Source organism: Prionailurus bengalensis, chromosome A1, assembly GCF_016509475.1.
Source record: "Prionailurus bengalensis isolate Pbe53 chromosome A1, Fcat_Pben_1.1_paternal_pri, whole genome shotgun sequence".
Lineage (NCBI taxonomy): Eukaryota > Metazoa > Chordata > Mammalia > Carnivora > Felidae > Prionailurus > Prionailurus bengalensis.
Genome location: NC_057343.1, coordinates 88,706,374 through 88,720,383, shown reverse-complemented (window position 1 = coordinate 88,720,383; position 14,010 = coordinate 88,706,374). Strand labels below are relative to the sequence as shown.

Below are 14,010 nucleotides of genomic sequence, written 5' to 3'. Positions count from 1 at the left end.
CTCTCACACATTAGTCCTAACTAAACCCACAGACCAGGGTGGCCCAACATGATGGAACGCTCTAACCATCCTTCCTATTCTCAAGGCAGACATTGGGAAAGCTCCACACTCTGCCCCCCAAAAGGCGCCTCAGAAGCAGAATTCATCAGCAGAAGGCCAACTTCCACCCCCTTCCCCCACAGTAAGGTGGTCCCTGCAGAACCTGCAGGCTGAGATATCTCAGCCTCAGCATTATTGACCTTGGGTCTGGACAGTTCTTGGTTCTGGGATGGTGGCAGCAGGTGCACTGTAGGCTACTTAGCAGCGTCCCTGAACAACCCACTAGATGCCCCCCAATTCTGATCATCGACAATGGCTCCTGACACTACCTAATGTCCCCTGGGAACATCACTCCTGGTTGAGAACCAATGCCATGTGTCCACAACCCCTGCAGGACGGGCCCTCTTCTCTCCCCCCACCCAGAGTAGGAGGCACCACTCTTTCCCATCCCAAGCCTGCAGTGAAGGGACGCAGGTGGAGTCCTGTCCCTTGGGAAACATGAAGGTGGACAGACAGGCCAGAACACACGAGCCGGAATGTACAATCGGAGTGACCCCAAGAGTGGGCTGTCTGGGAGCGAGGCCACCAGAGACTGGCTCCCTGATGGGGAATGAGGAGCCTGCAGCCTGCGGGTACTCCAGGAGGAGGGGGCCTGCCCAGGTGGCTGAGACACCACGTGTCTGCCCAAAACAGGTAGTCAGGGTTCCCACCAATCAATGTTCCTGGTGTCTTGTGCCCTGCTCCATGGAGCTGCACGCCCTCATGTGTTCTGTGTTGTCACGTGCCCCCTGCCATGGCACTGTGGTGCCCTCATGTGTTCCCGGTGTTACATGCCCCACGCTGAGGCGCTGCGGTGCCCTCACGTGTTCTGTGCTGTCACGTGCTCTGCGCCGAGGAGCTGCGGTGCCCTCACGTGTTCTGTGCTGTCACGTGCTCTGCGCCGAGGTGCTGCGGTGCCCTCACATCTTCCTGGCGTCGCATGCCCCAGCAGGGTTGCAAGTCGGACGAGGTCCTGCCCTTGAACCCCTGGGACCCTCCCACCTCATGGCTTCCCGGCCATCTGTCCCTCATGCTGTGCTTGGAGCCTCGGTGCCTGCAGCCCCCGGCCTCATCCTGCTCCTGCTCCTCCTGCCCCCCACCCAAGTTGCAGCCATAGCCCACGGACACCCCAGGATCGAGGGTGTCTCCTTGAACCGAGACGTGGGTAGGACCCTTCCCAGCCCAAGTTGAAGGGGTCCTAGGGGCGATTTCGGGGCTTCTTTTTCCGTGCGGTGGAGGACCACCCCTCTCTGCCCCTCTCCGCCCCTCCCAGTCCCTCCCTGCTCCTATCCTCCTTTCACGCCCTTCCCGCACCTCTCCGCCCCTCCTCAGCACCTTCCCTTACCTGCCTTCCCTTTCCTACCCTCACTCTCATCCCCTCCCTTGCCCTGGCCTCCCTTCCTTGGCCCTCCCCCCAACTTCCCCTCCCATTCCCTCTCATGCCTCACCCCTCCCTGTCTTTCCCTTTCCCTGCCCTCTTCCTGACCTCCCCAAACTTTCCTTTCCCTTCTCACCCAGAGGCAGGACCTCTCTGCCACTCTGTGTTTCTCCCCAACCCAATCCACCTGCCACCGCTGATAACTTGCAGACTCTGTCCCTTTCTCCTCAGCCTGTGGCCATCGTTACATACAGGGGAAGATTGTGGGGGGCGTGGATGTCCCAGAGAGGAAGTGGCCATGGCAGGTCAGCGTGCACTATGCAGGCTTCCACGTCTGCGGAGGGTCCATCATCGATGAGTACTGGATCCTGTCAGCAGCCCACTGCTTCCAGAAGTGAGTGGGCAGCACCAGATGCCATTCCCTAGGAGGTCCAGGGCCTCTGGGGTTGACCACGTGGGCTACCTACAGCTGGGACTTCCCAGAAGTGGGGGAGAGAGTGGCGCCCAGCACACAGTTCCAGCCAGGGCAGCCTCTCCTCTCAGGGCTTAGGGCTCCTTGGGGGCCATTGGCTCTTTGGGACAGGTGTGGAGCCTCGTCATAGGATGAGAGGTGAGAGGAAACATCACAGGAGAGGTGAGGAAAGACGTACCTTCATGGGCGACTCACTGCACACCTAAGTTCACCCTCCTGGGCTGACAGTGAGCAGCATGTCATGATGAGTCCCTGAATCCTCCATGGGCCCAGCTTAGGACTTCTTTGGGGGCAGTTTTCCTAGACAACCAGGATTCCAGTGTGCTGCAGGAGTTTGCTTTTCCATATCCTGGCTGAGAGCCTGGAGACCCAGGCCACCATGCTCCAGGCTTCCCTGGGCCTGTGAACTCCTAGGAGACTTCCCTTCCCACATACAAGTTGCACAAGCCACTGTGCCTCTGTCCTCTGTCCCCACAGGGAGAAGAACACTGAAGCATTTGATATGTACGTGGGCCTTGTGGACCTCAGGGTTGCAGGCAATCACACCCAGTGGTTCGAGGTGAACAAGGTGATCATTCACCCTACGTATGAAGTGTACCACCCTATTGGAGGGGACATTGCCCTGGTGCAGCTGAAATCTCGCATTGTGTTTTCTGACTCTGTGCTCCCAGTCTGCGTTGCACCCCCAGATGTGAACCTTCAGAATGTCATTTGCTGGGCTACAGGATGGGGAGTCATCTCCCAACAAGGTAAGAGAACTAAGGGGTCAGTCTCTTAATTGGAGCTTGTGTAGGATGACAGCTCTGTGTCACTACAGAGAAGAATGAATTCTGTCAGTTATGGGAGTGCAGGTGTCTGGAGACTGGAAATCCCACCCATCAATCACTATTTCTTTGTTAGTGTGCGGTTTTGTTATCCCTGGCTGTCTTTGTTGTCTACAGAGAAGGAGTTACATCGATTCTGAGTACAGAATGTATATTTAGTATGTTGAAAATACAAATACAGATTTCAAAAGAGAGTTTTCCTTAAGATTCTAAATTCAACTTATAAACAATCTTTTTAAACTTATTTTAAAAATGGGGGCACCCGGGTGGCTTAGTCAGTTAAGCATCCAACTTTGGCCAGGTCATCTCACAGTTTGTGAGTTCAAGCCCCGCATCAAGCTCTCTGCTGTCAGGAGAAAGCCTGGAGCTTTCTTCAGATCCTCTGTACCTCTCTTTCTGCCCCTCCCTCACTCATACCATCTTTGTCTCAAAAATAAAAATAAACATAAAAAAATTAAAAATCTATTAGTTATTTTAGTTTTCTCCATAATGGCCTCATATTTTCTTTCTAGGTTTATACCTGAGTACTTTAGAATTTTTATGGTTACTGAATATTTTATTTTCTTTTTTTAACATTTATTTATAATTTTTGAAAGAGAGAGAGAAAGAGAGACAAAGAATGAGTGGGCAAGGGGTAGAGAGAGGGGGAGACACAGAATCCGAAGCAGGCTCCAGGCTCCGAGCTGTCAGCACAGAGCCCAACATGGGGCTTGAACTCACAAACTGCAATATCATGACCTGAGCTGAACTTGAACACTTAACTGACTGAGCCACCCAGGCGCCCCTGAAAACTTTTTTTTTATTGTATTTGCTGATTAGTGACAGCTATTGATTTTTGCACATTAATTTTTCCAGCCACCTTATAGAACTCACTTTTAATACCTTGTCAATTTAGTATTTGGAAAAGAAACATCCTGTTTTTTTTTTCCAAATAATGACTGTTTCATCATTTCTTTTCCCATATTTTCATCTTTTATTTTTTTTATTTTTTGGTCTTATTGCAATGATGCTAGGTCTCCTTCTCTTATTTTCTATTTTAATGAAAATCCTTCTAATAACTTGCTATAAATTTGTGGTCTGGTCTGGAGACTTTAGATTAATCTTATACCAGGTTAAGAAAGATTAATGTCTGCTTTACTTAATTAAAAAAATTTACTGAATTTAGGCTGCTAGAAATTCAAATTAGAAAGTTATAACTTTATCACGTTCAATGTAATTCCCATGGTAACAAAGAAAATATCTGTAGAATATACACAAAAGGAAATGAAGAAGGAATTTAAACATTTCACTACAGAAAAAAAAGTGTTTAAGCACAAAAGAAGACTGTAATTCAAGAAATGATGGACAAAAAGATACAGGGCATAGAGAAAACAAATAGCACCATGACAGAAGTAAGTCTCTCCTTATCAGTAATTACTTTAAATGTAAATGGATTAAATTCTCCAATCAAAAGACAGAGATTAGAATAATGGATAAAAATATATGATCCAATTCTGTGCTGTTTGTGAAACTCACCTGAGATCCAAGGGCACAAACAAGTTGAAAATGAAAGGACAGAAAAATATATTCATGCAAGCAGTGACCAAAAGAGAACAGGGTGGCTACACTATTACCAGATAAAATAGACTCTTAAAAAAAAGTTACAAGAGACAAAGAAGGACATTATAGATGAATAAAAGGTTTACACATCAGGAAGATATAAAAATTATAAGCATTTACACACCTAAAGACAAACCATCAAAATATATGAAGCAAAAACTGACAGAACTGAAAGGAGCACTAGACAGCTCTACTGTAATAGTTGGATATTTCAATATGCCTCTCTCAACAATAGACTGAACAACCAGACAGAAGATAAGGAAGGAAAGAGAGGACTCGAACATCACAATGAACCAACTAGATGTAGCAGACACACATAGACACCCACCCCACAACAGCCACACACAAATGCACTTGTGAAATTTTTCAGGATAGACCATACATTAGGCCACAAACAAAGTCCCAGTATATCTTAAAGGTAAATATCCTACAAAATATCTTCTCTGACCCAGACAGGGTGAAGTAGAAATCAGTAATATAAAGAAAATGGAAAAATTCACAAAACCATGAAAAGTAAACAACACATTGTTAAATAACAAATGGATCAAAGAAAAAAATCACAAGGAAAATTACAAAATACTTAGAGACAAATAAAAAAAAGAGCTAAAATGCAACATACCAAAACGTATGGGGTGCAGCAAAAGCAGTACTATGGGGAAAAATTATAGCTATGCCATTTATTCTTTTATAAAAGAAGTACTTAACATTTATAAAGAAGAAAGACCTCTGATAAATAACTTCACTTTACAACTTAAGAAACAAAAGAAGAAGAAACTAAACCAAAGCTAGCAGAAAGCAGACAATAACTAGAAAGCAGAGAAAATTAAATAGAGATGAGAAAAAAAAATAGTCAATAAGACCAATGTTAGTTATGTGAAAAGACCAACAAAATGAACAAAGCTTTAGCTAGCCTGACTACAGAAATGAAACTGAGAACACCACTACTGACATCACATAAATAAAAGGATTTTAAGAGAATACTAGACATAACTCCACGCCAACAAGTCTGATAACATACATGAAAGGGAAAAAATTCCTAGAAATGCCAAAATTACCAAAACTGACTCCAGAGAAACTTAAAACTCCAAGTGAGTTGTAACAAGTAATCAAGTTGGTATTCACAAACCTCTCAACAATAAAAGTCTAGGACGAGGTGGCCTCCCTGATGAACACTACCAAAGATTTAAAGAAAAGTTAATGGCAATTCTTCTCAAATGATATTTGAAAAACATAGGAGAGAAGGGAACACTCACATCATTCTATGGAGCCAACATTACACTGATGCCAAAGCAAGACACAAAAGTATGAGACACTATTCTTCATGAATGTAGATGTAAAAATCCTCAACAAGACACCAACAAACTTAATTCAACAGCACATTAAATCCCAAATACAAAATCTAACAGCACACCTAAAGGAAATAGCAGCAGAATGGCAAAGACACCCCAAACCCAGCAGAAGAAGAGAAATAATAAAGATCAGAGCAGAAATAAACAATACAGAATCTAAAAACACAGTAGAGCAGATCAATGAAACCAAGATTTGGTTTTTTTAAAACATAAACAAAATTGATAAACCTCTAGTCAGGCTTCTCAAAAAGAAAAGGGAGATGACCCAAATAGATAAAATCACAAATGAAAATAGCATTATTACAACCAATACCTCAGAAATACAAGCAATTATCAGGGAATACTATGAAAAATTATATGCCATTTATTCTTTTATAAAAGAAGTACTTAACATTTATATGCCAACTGGACAACCTGGAAGAAATAGACAAATTCCTAAACACCCACACACTTCCAAAACTCAATCAGGAGGAAATAGAAAATTTGAACAGACCCATAACTAGTGAAGAAATTGAATCAGTTATCAAAAATCTACCAACAAATAAGAGTCCAGGACCAGATGGCTTCTGTGGGGAATTGCACCAGACATTTAAAGCAGAGATAATACCTATCCTTCTCAAGCTGTACCAAAAAATAGAAAGGAAAGGAAAACTTCCAGACTCATTCTATGAAGCCAGCATTACTTTGATTCCCAAACCAGAGATCCAGCAAAAAAAGAGAACTACAGGCCAATATCCCTGATGAATATGGATGCAAAAATTCTCAATAAGATACTAGCAAATCAAATTCAACAGCATATAAAAAGAATTATTCACCATGATCAAGTGGGATTCTTTCCTGGGCTGCAGAGCTGGTTCAACATTTGCAAATCAATCAATGTGATACATCACATTAATAAAAGAAAAGAAAAGAAAAGAAACATAAGATCCTGTCAATCGATGCAGAAAAAGCAGTTGACAAAATACAGCATCCTTTCTTAATAAAAACCCTCGAGAAAGTCAGGAGAAAAGGAACATACTTAAACATCATAAAAGCCATTTATGAAAAACCTACAGCTAATATCATCCTCAATGGGGAAAAACGGAGAGCTTTTCCCCTGAGATCAGGAACACGACAGGGATGTCTACTCTCACCGCTGTTGTTTAACGTAGTGTTGGAAGTCCTAGCATCAGCAATCAGACAACAAAAGGAAATCAAAGGCATCAAAATTGGCAAAGATGAAGTCAAGCTTTCACTTTTTGCAGATGACATGATATTATACAGGAAAACCCGATAGACTCCACCAAAAGTCTGCTAGAACTGATACATGAATTCAGCAAAGTCCAGGATACGAAATTAATGTACAGAGATCAGTTACATTTTTATACACCAATAATGAAGCAACAGAAAGAGAAATAAAGAAACTGATGCCATTCACAATTACACCAAGAATCATAAAATACCTAGGAATAAACCTAATCAAAGATGTAAAAGATCTGTATGCTGAAAACTATAGAAAGCTTATGAAGGAAATTGAAGAAGATACAAAGAAATGGAAAAACCTTGTATGATCATGGATTGGAAGAATAAATATTGTTAAAATGTCAACACTACCAAAGCAATCTATATATTCAATGCAATCCCAATCAAAATTGCACCAGCATTCTTCTCGAAGCTAGAACAGGCAATCCTAAAATTTGTATGGAACCCAAATAGCCAAAGTAATACTGAAGAAGAAGACCAAAGTGGGAGGCATCACAATCCCAGACATTAGCCTCTACTACAAAGCTGTCATCATCAAGACAGCATGATATTGGCACAAAAACAGACACATAGGCCAATGGAATAAAATAGAGACCCCAGAATTGGATCCACAAATGTATGGCCAACTAATCTTTGACAAAGCAGGAAAGAATATCCAATGGAAAAAAAAACAGCGTCTTTAAGAAATGGCACTGGGAGAACTGGACAGCAACATGCAGAAGAATGAAACTAAACCACTTTCTTACGCCATTCACAAAAATAAACTCAAAATGGATACAGGACCTGAATGTGAGGCAGGAAACCATCAAAGCCCTAGAGGAGAAAGCAGGAAAAAAACCTCTCTGACCTAGGCAGCAGCAATTTCTTACTTGACACATCGCCAAAAGCAAGGGAATTAAACGCAAAAATGAACTATTGGGACCACATCCAGATAAATAGCTTCTGCACTCCAAAGGAAACAATCAACAAAACTAAAAGGCAACCGACGGAATGGGAAAAGATTTGCAAATGACATATCAGACAAAGGGCTAGTATCCAAAATCTATAAAGAACTCACCAAACTCTACACCCAGAAAACAAATAATCCAGTGAAGAAATGGGCAGAAGACATGAATAGATACTTCTCTAAAGAAGACATCTAGATGGCCAACAGGTACATGAAAAGATGCTCAATGTCACTTCTCATCAGGGAAATACAAATCAAAACCACACTGAGATACCACTTCTCGCCAGTCAGAGTGGCTAAAGTGAACAAATCATGAAACTACAGATGCTGGAGGGGATGTGGAGAAACTGTTGCACTGTTAGTGGGAATGCAAACTGGTGCAGCCACTCTGGAAAACAGTATGGAGGTTCCTCAAAAAATTAAAAATAGATCTACCTGATGAGCCAGCAATAGCACTGCTAGGAATTTACCCAAGGGATACAGGAGTGCTGATGCATAGGGGCACTTGTACCCCAATGTTTATAGCAGCACTGTCAACAATAGCCAAATTATGGAAAGGCCTAAATGTCCATCAACTGACGAATGGATACAGAAGGTGTGGTTTATATATACAATGGAATACTACTTGGCAATGAGAAAGAATAAAACCTGGCCTTTTGCAGCAACATGGATGGAACTGGAGGGTATTATGCTAAGTGAAATAAGTCATACAGAGAAAGACCGATACCATATGTTTTCACTCTTATGTGGATCCTGAGAAACTTAACAGAAAACCACGGGGGAGGGGAAGGAGAAAAAAAAGTTACATATAGGGAAGGAGGCAAACCATAAGAGACTCTTAAATACTGAGAATAAACTGAGGGTTTATGGGAGGGTGGGGGAGAGGGGAAAGTGGGTGATGGGCATTGAGGAGGGCACCTGTTGGGATGAGCACTGGGTGTTTTATGGAAACCAATTTGACAATAAATTATATAATACATACATACATACAAACATACATACATACATACCATTATGCCATCAAAATAAAAAAAACAGCACATTAAAAGGATTATACACTTTGGGGCATCTGGGTGGCTTGGTCGGTTAAGTGTCTGACTCTTGGTTTCAACTCAGGTCATGATCTCATGGTTCGTGAGCTTGTGCCTGGCATCAGGTTCTGGGCTGACAGCACGGAGCCTGCTTGGGATTTCTCTTGCCCTCTCTCTCTCCTACTCACCCACTTGAGTTCTCTCTCTCCCTCAAAAAGTAAATAAATAAACATTAAAAAAGGATTATACACTTCAACAAAGTGTTATTTGTCCCAGGAATACAAAGGAGGCTCAGCATGCAAAAATTAACCAATAGAACACACCACATTAAAGGAATGAAGGGGGAACCCATATGTTCAGCTCAAGTGATGCAGAAAAGTCTCTGACTGGATCCAATGTCCTTTCATGAAGAAAAAAAAGCCAGTCAAAAAGTAGGAAGAGGGGAGTACTTCCTTGGCACGACTAAGGACATTTATGAACAACCCGCAGCCAGTATCTTACCCAGCAGAGAAAGGTGGACAACTGACGCCTAAAATCATGAGCAGGATAAGAAGGCCACTCTCACCGCTGACATTTTGTATTGTATCAGAAGCTTCAGACAGTTAAATTAGGCAAGAAAAAGAAAGAAAAGTCACCCAAATTCCAAGTAATCCTAAAAACCAACACATAAAACCAACCACTACAAACCAGAAACAATTTCAGCAAAGTTGCAGGATAAAGATCAACACACACAAAAGTTAACTGAGTTTCTATATGCCTTCCGTGAACAATCACAAAATGACATTAAGAAAATAATACTACATCATCTGAAAAAAAAGCTACCTTTAGTAAATTCAGCCAAGGAGGTGAAGACCTGTAAACCAAGTGCTACAAAACATTGCCGAGGGGGTTTTGAAAGACCTAAATAAATGGAAAGGCAGCTTGTGTTCACGGGTTAGAAGACAAAATTGTCACAATGTCAGCACCACCCAAAGTGGCCTGCATGTCCAGTGCCTTTTCTGAAGAAATGGAAAAGTTGATTCTTAAGTTCATATGGAATTGGAAGGGTCCCTATGTAGCCAAAACACACTCTTGGAGGAGAAGATCAAAGCTGGACAGACTCACAGTTCTCACTTTCAAAATACTGTAAAGTTATAGATATCAAGACAATGTGATTCTAGCACAAGGACAGATTCATAGACCACCCCCTGTGTACACGTGTGCCTTTGTACATGTGTGTGTGCATGTGTGTGTACAGGTGTGTGCACGTGCCTGTATGCATATGGGGTGAGGGGTGCACGTGCATGGGTGTGAGTTCATGTGTGAGTGTGTGCATGCATGTGTATCTGTTACATTTTTGTTGAATGCCAGACATTGTAGAACATTTAGAACTGAAGCCTGTGAGCCCCAGAATAGACCCTTCTCTGCTGAGTCATTAGTGGGGTGGCGAGGGCGGGGCAGTCTGGTGAGAATTTGAGCTGGGTTGCAGGTTCTGCTGTTGCTCTGGCTGCCTTCAGTGCACCAGAGGCTCAGGTCCCTCTGTGGTGGCTGCTGGATGTGGGGCCTGGGGTGTCTCTCTGTTCCTGCTCCTCCTTTCACCTCAGCACCTCTGCACACCCGTGGCACGTTGTCGCCTACCCTCTGGAGGGCAACTGGTGCTGGGGAGGAGGATCCCTGAGTTGCCCTGGTCCAGCCTTGGTCTCTGGCAGTGCTGTGGGCCCATTGGAAATGGGCCTCTGTGCACAGTTGCTGGCACACCTGGGGCAGCTGCACTCGACTCTGTGTCCTGGGACAAGAGTATCTTTTGGTCCTCCCGACCAATGGAAGGTTCATGGTCCACAGGTGAAAAAGGAAGCAAGCTGTGCTCTTGCAGTCCTCCGGTGGCAGCTGGCCATCCCCTGGCCTCCTGCGTAGAGGGGCTCTCTCTCTGGACTCCTGCCCTGTCTCCTGTATTGTCCCATGGCTCTCGGTGGAGACTTAGAGGAAAGACCTACTAGTGAGTGCAAACCTCTCCTGTGGCTTCCGAGCATTCTGAGCTGGTGTGCTGGCCACACCTACACAAGCCATTGAAATTATTGCTGACCGCTTTCCATGCACATCTTCCTTCCACCTCTTCCCTTGTGCTCTGCCAGGCTCATCAGTTTGGTCCTCCGTCCACCAGCTGCATGGGGCTGTGGCGGCCGTGAGAGTGTGATGGATAGCTTACACCACACGTCCTCTGTCTCCACGACTGTCTGGGTGGTCAGCAAGACTCTCCACTCTGGGATGGCTGGAACTTGGTATCCCAGGCCCCTGTGAGCTCTGGGGGCTGTGGAGTCCACCCCACCATCCTCTGCCCATCCTCCCCATGGGATTGTCTGTACCCTCTGCACGCACGGCTCAGGACCCAGCAGCAAGCTGAGGGAGCCGAGACTCTGTGCCCTCTGGGCCTTCTTCTCTCTGCAACACCCTCTCTGTGGTGTCCACCTTGGGGTTCCAGCTGCCCGGGTACCTGGGGACATTCCCCACCCGAGGGGCATGGGTCCCTTGAGGTCTTGCCTCATCTGCTATGTGTTCCCTGGACAGCCACAATGTAGGAAAGCAGTTGTGTCCTGTGCAGACACATTGCTGCTTGCTTATGGCAGGAGAGAAGTGCACTCCTTGTTGCCCTGCGTGGTCACAGTGGAGGCCCTGAGAGGTTTACAGCCAGCGTATTTCCCGATGCACTTTATTGGGCTGCCTCTTCCAGCACTGCAAACCCTGGTTTGTGGGTGCTCTGTTGCTCTGCGTGCCCGTTTGCACCACCTGCCTTGTCCGTGGCTCCTCTCCTGACATTGCCCTGCCTGCGCAGCCAGCGTCAACTGCAAACGCTGCTGACTCCTGCTTTGGGTCACCTTCTCTAGCTCCAAAAGTGGTTCCCCAGGTGCCCCTGGAGGGTGCTGTGCCTTCCCCAAATGGGCACCCCTTTGACACCAGGGTCGCACGGGTCTTCAGCCTGTGCAAACAGCTTTTCTTCAGTCAGAGCGATGCCCAGAGCCATGGGAACCTCTCACACATGGGCCAGGAGAGCACAGGTTTCTGGGACCAATGACTGTGCCCATCAGGGTAGACTGAGGCATGCAGGGGTGACACCGGCAAAACCCAGAGGTTCTTTGTTTTGCACACAGTGCCCTCCACTCAGCCACCTGGGGACTGGGCTGACAGAGGCTTGTTTGGTCCCTAGCTGCAGCAGTGGGAGGGAACAGGCTAGAACGTGGTGTGGCCCTTCCCACTGCTTTAGAAAGACTCACGTTGGGGCGCCTGGGTGGCGCAGTCGGTTAAGCGTCCAACTTCAGCCAGGTCACGATCTCGCGGTCCGTGAGTTCCAGCCCCGCGTCGGGCTCTGGGCTGATGGCTCAGAGCCTGGAGCCTGTTTCCGATTCTGTGTCTCCCTCCCTCTCTGCCCCTCCCCCGTTCATGCTCTGTCTCTCTCTGTCCGAAAATAAATAAACGTTGAAAAAAAAATTTTTTTAAAAAAAAAGAAAGACTCACGTGACACATATATTTCATACCCACTTAGCAAACCAGGCACCCCAGTGCAGAGAGGGAGCCATGAGGAGGTCGGGAGCAGGAGGAGCCTCAGGGTGAGCCAGCTGGGCCCCAGGATCACAGGTGCCTTGGGGACCCCTCACTGGGCCTGCACTCCTTTCCGACAGGCCACACCTCAGACAAGCTGCAGGAGGCACAGATGCCCCTGATCTCACTGCCCCTGTGCCAGCTGCTCTACGGACACCTGTCATATATTATGATGGACATGCTGTGTGCCGGGGACATCAAGAACATGAAGACTGTGTGCGAGGTGCTTCCCTCTGAGGGGCAGGGGCCAAGCCTGGGGCTCTCAGATGTTCACCTGCTTTGAGCCAGGGGGCACTTCGGGAGTGGGAGGTGGTCCCGGATGGCCTGTCTCCTGTAGGGCTCAGGAGCACATCACCATGTGTCCTTCAGCTGGGCGGGAGTCTTGGGTGGCTTATGCGACTCCAGTTAGCACTCAGCACCCTGTGGACCCCAGCACTGCCAGAACAGCCCAGGCTCCACGTCTGCCCGGGGCCTTGCCCACTGTCTGTCACCCCATGGCACCGTCCCCACCCCCACCCCCACTGGCAGGACAGTGCCTGGAGCACAGCCCGCCTGCAGCAGAACTTGGCACCGGCAAAGTGGGGCTGAGTGTGTGGGATGCAGGAGGCTGCAGACCCTGAACTCCCCATTCACAGGAACCCCCTCTCTTTTCCAGGGTGACTCTGGCGGCCCACTCGTCTGTGAATTCAACCACACCTGGTTGCAGGTTGGAGTGGTGAGCTGGGGCCGTGGCTGCACATACCCTATGTATCCTGCAGTTTATGCGCGGGTCTCCTATTTCTCAAAGTGGATCCATTATCATATAGAGCACACACCCCTGCCTCTTCAGCCACTCCCCACCCTCTCCTCCATGCTATGCGCCACCCTCAGTGTCCCTGTGACCATGCTGGCTGTCCTGTTAATGTTGTGAGGGCCACCGGCCAGGCCCAGATGTGGGGCCACATCTCACCACAAAAGGGCCCAGTGCTCTGGGCTGAGATGTGGTAAGATATTAAATGTTTACCAACTGAGCATCCCAGAGGTGCTATGTCGTCTGTCCACTCAGAGCACAGGCCCCCTCACGAAGACAGAGTGTGTATATCGCCTGGCACTCAGTGGCCTTATCAGGGTGACAGGCAGCAAGGGGAGAAGCACAGGCCAGCCGGCCATCAGTGTCAGGACATTGAATCCAGGTGCAGCCAAAGCCAGCAGAGTTTTAAATGCTCAGACCTGTCAGTGTCAAAGAGTTTTTAAGTACCCAAATTTCCAATATGAAAATTGAAAGATGTGAGCTGAGAGTAGGCATTCGGAAGAACTAAAAAGATGAACACAGAAATCAGGGGGCCAAATGCCAAGAAAACACCAAAACTAACATTCTAAACATCCGGTTTTGGAAAAAAAATCAAAAAGTAAGAAGTCACTAACTTCATGAAGATATAAGCTGGGGCCCCTGGGTGGCTCAGTCAGTTAAGTGCCAGACTTTGGCTCAGGTCATGATCTCGCGGTTTGTGGGTTTGAGCCCCACATTGGGCTCTGCTG

The 14,010-nt window shown here is 46.4% G+C and overlaps 1 protein-coding gene across 1 annotated transcript; it reads left to right on the top strand.

The window, feature by feature from the left end:
- The first annotated feature begins 991 nt into the window (after positions 1 to 991).
- PRSS38 (serine protease 38) lies at positions 992 to 13,786 on the top strand. The gene is made up of 5 exons (XM_043559608.1): positions 992 to 1,243; positions 1,688 to 1,850; positions 2,406 to 2,677; positions 12,573 to 12,715; positions 13,148 to 13,786. The coding sequence occupies exons 1-5, from the start codon at positions 1,084 to 1,086 to the stop codon at positions 13,400 to 13,402; spliced, it is 993 nt and encodes a 330-aa protein (XP_043415543.1). The 5' UTR covers positions 992 to 1,083; the 3' UTR covers positions 13,403 to 13,786.
- Positions 13,787 to 14,010: the final 224 nt, after the last annotated feature.